This window comes from Trypanosoma cruzi, genomic scaffold (genome assembly GCF_000209065.1).
Source record: "Trypanosoma cruzi strain CL Brener 1047053516589 genomic scaffold, whole genome shotgun sequence".
NCBI classification, from domain to species: domain Eukaryota; phylum Euglenozoa; class Kinetoplastea; order Trypanosomatida; family Trypanosomatidae; genus Trypanosoma; species Trypanosoma cruzi.
This window is the reverse complement of record NW_001849517.1, coordinates 113,166-118,443: the sequence shown is the minus strand read 5'-3', so window position 1 is coordinate 118,443 and position 5,278 is coordinate 113,166. Positions and strand designations below refer to the sequence as shown.

At 51.9% G+C, this 5,278-nt stretch overlaps 3 protein-coding genes across 3 annotated transcripts, besides 2 other annotated features; all 3 read right to left on the bottom strand.

Annotated features, from left to right (window-relative positions):
• Tc00.1047053506515.29 (trans-sialidase, putative) lies at positions 1-817 on the bottom strand (the record flags this gene model as incomplete). Its single annotated transcript, XM_799031.1, has 1 exon — positions 1-817. A coding segment is annotated over one exon (817 nt), but the record flags the coding sequence as incomplete, so codon positions are not given.
• Positions 1-5,278: a sequence feature (heterozygous, Esmeraldo-like haplotype).
• On the bottom strand, positions 1,311-2,432 carry Tc00.1047053506515.20 (O-sialoglycoprotein endopeptidase, putative; the record flags this gene model as incomplete). The annotated part of the gene is made up of 1 exon (XM_799030.1): positions 1,311-2,432. One exon carries the CDS (start codon positions 2,430-2,432, stop codon positions 1,311-1,313), a length of 1,122 nt encoding a protein of 373 aa, XP_804123.1.
• Positions 2,668-2,709: a microsatellite.
• Positions 3,777-5,278, bottom strand: Tc00.1047053506515.10 (FG-GAP repeat protein, putative; the record flags this gene model as incomplete). The annotated part of the gene is made up of 1 exon (XM_799029.1): positions 3,777-5,278. A coding segment is annotated over one exon (1,502 nt), but the record flags the coding sequence as incomplete, so codon positions are not given.

Sequence of the window (5,278 nt, the reverse complement as noted above, 5' to 3'; positions counted from 1 at the left end):
GATGAGCTTCCCTCCCACTCAGGGCCACAGGTTCGGAGCAGCCAAAAGCGCTCCTACCCTCCCCAAACTTCCACGTCTTGCCCTCGTCTTCCGAGTAGAAGATCTTGGAAAAAACTTGCTTCTTTTTGTTCGTAACCTGCACAGGGTACACAAGATTCCCGTTGGACGCCACAATGGCAACACCCGCACCGCCGAGAAATTGATTTGCTTGCATTCCTTCCATTTCTGCCGGGAAAAATTCATTCAGTGACACGGGGCTCCCCCATTTGATACTCGCAGCCGTCTTGTCGTCCACAGTACACTTCTTAACCTCACCAACGGCAAGCAGAATATCCCAGTCACTCGCATCACCATGCGACGTCCAGTAGCTTCTCGAACTATTGTAGCTTCCGACCAGGACGTAAATCTTGTTGCCCTTCACGATCACTGTGGGATCCACCACACGAGAAGCAGACGATACACGACTGTTCTTGATGGCAATTTGGGTCTCCCACGTCTCCCCATCGTCCACGCTGTACTTCACCACCGTGTCAATGAGGGAGTTGTCATTGGATGTGTCGTAGCGAGCGTCTGCAATGGCAACCATCACCCCATCCACATTAACAAGGGCGGGGAGGCGGAACGAGTGGACAACTCGCTGTCGGACTTTGCCCTTGTCTTCAAACGGCACCGTCGAATTTTGCCGCTTAAACAGCTCAACTCGGCTCGATCCGGGTGCCAGGGCGTGCGCGGGCTCATTGGGGCGGAGCGCCAGAAGAAGCGGCACGAAATGCGTTAGCCAGAACATCCTGCTGGCCCCGACGACTGTCCTCCCCATCGTACTCGGTGCCTACCTGTGTGCCCTTCGAGTGTTGTTTGTAGAATTTATATTGTGCCTAAATCAATAGCGGCAAGACCGTCTCTTTGCAGAGGGATTGCCGCGGGGGTGGTGAGAAGAGAAGGAGAACACACAAGTCGCAGAGGATTCAGAGCACCGGGCACCGTCCGCGGGACAGCACGCAATTGTGACAGTTCATCATTGGTGGCGGCCACGCGCGGAAACCGTCGTTGTTGTTTTTTTTCTCTACAGCCTCTTCCTCCGCGCCACCTCCGACGCCCGCGGGAATAGAAGGCAAGGAAGCAACGGCAGGCCTGACGGTCTCTCTTTTCGTGTGGGATAATTTGTGCACGTTGGGGGACCACCCAAATTTGGTGGTCTTTAGTCTTCATTTTCGTCTGTCTGGCAGAAACATTGGTGTGCATGTGAGTGCCCCCCCTTTATCTCTATTTTTCTTGAGGTGAATATCCGTGCGTGAAGTTTTTTTTATTTGTCATCGCCACGAGACATTTACTTCATCAGTTCGGAATCGTTGCGTGATGGTTGCGTTCGGAAGTGATGTAAATCCGCCGGCTTTGTATTCCAGGAGGCCAGCGTAGGCAATCATGCAGCCATTGTCAATACAGTATCGTGCGTCCATATCAAAGCAACGGCCTCCACGAGACGTTGCCATCTGCCGCATCATTTCTTGTAGTCGAAGGTTGCATCCGACACCACCGACAATGAGGACCTCGTTGGATTCGCATTGCGACATGGCTCGCTCTGTTACTTCCGCCAACACAGCAAAAATTGTTTCTTGTAGGGAGTAGCAGATATCATCAATGCCAAAAGGCTCATCCACAGCACACAAGACTCCATTGGGCAGTGTTCGCCGCTGTGTGGACAAAGACACGGAGGATGCCAATGCGGATGAACACTTATCTCTGTCTTTAAATTGTGGATGCTGCAGAAGTGCCTCCATAAAGGAGAGAAGGCCGCTAAAAGACATATCCATCCCCTTCACAACGTAAGGAAGTTCAATGAAGAGGCGTCCACGCTTGGCGCACTGTTCTATGTTGTAACCGGGAGCGGGGTCGTTGGGGAGTCCAAGGAACCGCGCTGCGCGGTCAAGACAGTTCCCCACTGCAATGTCAATGGTCTCCCCAAAGATGCGGTAGCGGTGTTCCGCGTACGCAATCACCTGTGTATTGCCCCCACTCACGTACAGTACCACTGGATTATTACTCCCCGTTACAACACGCCCCATCTCAATGTGCCCGATGCAGTGATTCACACCAACCAGTGGGACAGACCACAACAACGAGAGAGTTTTGGCAACCGTGCAACATACCGCGAGTGGCGCCCCCATGCCTGGTCCCTTAGTGTAGCAGATGACGCTGATATCAGAGGGACGCACCTGCGCGGTTTCAAAAGCGGCCTGCGCCAGGCGCAGGATGTGCGTCGTGTGGTGCTGTGCCGTTTCCCGCGGCAAAAAACCAGTCCCAGCAGGGGTGATGTACGTCTCGCGCTCGTTCGAGAGCACATTGCCCGCCTCATCCACAATTCCCACCCCTATTTTATTTGCACTTCCCTCAATGCCTAATGCGAGGATCCGCCTGGTGCCGGTTCTGAGCATGCCTTCCTAATGCGTGCGGGTCTGGAGTGTGCGTGTCGCCTCCCACCTTTACGGGAGAAAAACAAAAAGTAGATATTATTTCGTCTGCTTCTCTCACTATCAACAAATCAATAAATCAAATAAATAAATAAAAGAGACACATAGAAACATGATTGTATGTATACTCCTTTTTTTTTTTTTTTTCATTCACTGTGAAAGGTCACGGTGCCTTTTTGCAGAGCAGCAGCAGCCCAGCAAAAAAAAAAAAAAAAAAAAAAAAAAAAAAAGCGGAAAAAAACATGTCGTCTAGCGTGTTGAACTTACTATCGCATCGCCACGCCGTTCAACCACCTCTCCCCCAATAATGTACTACTCTCTGTGTGCGTTTGTACTCTCCGTTCCTCATTTCTCGCCATCCATGCCGAGTTGCAATCGGCTGGCGTGCGAGATGAGGCGCATCTTCACGGTGTGTCGCTTCTGGCGCTCGGCGTGGCCCTTTCGTCGTGACAGTTGCGTGGCTGCAGGGGAGTACAACGCGGTGGCCATTTGGTACGCGCCCACTGGACGCTCCGACACTGGCGCAAAGGCGGCGGAATAACCGATGGAATCCGCGTACGGTTGTTTTTGCAGCTGACGAAAAATGAAGGAGAGTCGCCACATCCTTCGCTGTTGCTACTGTGACTGCCCACAAAAACCCCGGTCTTGGAACTCACAACGAGCATCAAAAACAAGAAATATAGTGAACTCCCACAGTTCAGGCAGCCATGGCAACCCCTCCCCACAGGCAGGCAGACGGCGAACAAGGGGGTGGGGGTAAAGAAAAAGAAAAAGAATTTATCTTACTCAATTTTCGTTCACTAATATATCACCATAAACATGCACAGGAAGAACAGTGAAACCACGTAACACCCTCACCTGGCATTACCCTAAAAGTTGCATTGGATGCCCTGATTTGGCGGGGGTGGGAAACGAACAAGAACAAAAACAACAAAAAACATGCCTCCTTGTCTCCGATGCTCTTTTCTATTCTTCAATTTCATTCTTGCTTTCTTACCCTCGTCCAATTGCCTTGTGGCACTCAGCGTTAACTTTTGTCCTGTTTTTTTAATTTACTTTTCTCATCGTTTCACAAATAAATCCGATGACTCGCACGCCGTACGGCAGCACGCGCCCCTACACCTCATGGCGTTACAACTGTGCCCCAGCAAGACGCGGCTGCTGCTGGCGCTGGTCGAATACCGTCAGCCCCGTGCCAACAGCAACAATCCCGTGAGGGAAACATTGCTGACTCCTGGCTTCCCCCGACAATACGGGGCAATCGACCCTGACACCACGCTGCGGCGGCCGGCATTGCCAGGGTCAACGTTAGTAGAGCTGTGTTTCAAATGGGGGCGGCTGGACCTCATGCTGTTTGCGTACAAAGGAGATGGCGAGACATGCCAACAAGAATGGTACCAGAAATACAATTTTAATGCTTTCAAGAAAATGCATATTGAAGCTCAGTGCTACGCTGTCTTCATATCTCTGCCCATTCGGTAACAACATCACAACGAAGAGGGAGGCGTACATTCTCTCCAGCGGGGTACGCAGCGTGATGGCGTATGTCCCAGGAGCCCCGTACACCATGTGATGCACCAGAATACGTGGGCCAATGGTAATGGTGAGGCCGTACCGCCGCTTAATAGCATCGCCACGTCGCTGATCATAAATGGTTACAAGAAGGACAAATTGTTCTCCGCGTATGTCGCGAGGTACACGACTACTAGGGTGAATAAATACCCCAACGTACCCTTCGGATGCCGTGAGTCCATTTGTGGACTTCACACGGCTAATCCATGCCTTGAGAGGATGAAATGCAGCCTGTGTCTCAAACACCATGACGCTCCCACTCAGGGTGCTTACGACAAGGTCCAGCTTGCCATTGCCAGTCATATCGTCGGCGAGAACCATCGTGGATGATTTCTCATTAATATCAATACCGTCCACACAGCCGGTGGTGCCGCTCACAATGTACAGGACCCCATCGTGTGAAGGGACGATAATATGAAGACCCTCTGTTTCTTGCTGCGTCAACGGTTGTGTAATGTTGAGGTTAACAAGCAGTGGCGGTGCAAGAATAGGCCCCTCCGCTGCGATGGGGAAGTGCGGCAGCAGCGCACCGTCGCGTCCTCGCACCGCGTAGAGCAATCCGGAGGTGGTGCCAAATGCCAGGTCAATGCTTCCATCTCCGTCCACGTCACCGTAAGTAATTTGCTTAGTGACGGCGCCAGAAAAAGTTTTGCTCCACAGCTGCTTTCCATTTGCTGTAAAGCATGCGACGTTGCCTTCTGTGTCACCGGCACACACGTCGATGAGACCATCCGCATTCACATCTTCCATTGAGGGCGAGGACGTTATTGAACTGCTCATCCACACCGGCCAGCCACTCAGCTGTTTACCGTGCCCGTTGAAGCCAAAAATGGCCCCGGCAGTCGTTGTCACATAAATATCCTGCTGATTGTCCTCATCGGGGTTCGCAATGACAGGCGACGAGAGTGCGTAGGCGGGAATGGTGTCGTTTTTCTTCGATAGGTGTAGGACCTTCATCCACTTCATCTCTCCTGTCACAAGGTTCAAAACCATCAGCACGTCCGCCACGTAGTCGTTGATGTCAATATCAGACGGAAGGAGCTCTGCCTTTTCGCCTTCGTACGCCTTCATGTCAAAAAAATAACTGAGGTGCAGAACAATGTCAAGATCCCCGTCACCGTCGGCATCCACAATCACCGGTGTGGACATAATGTGGGGATCTACCGCCACCTCGTCCTCGGCAACAACCACCGTTGTCGGGTTGCGGATGTTGCGGAAATTAAAGGCATCCTTCTCGC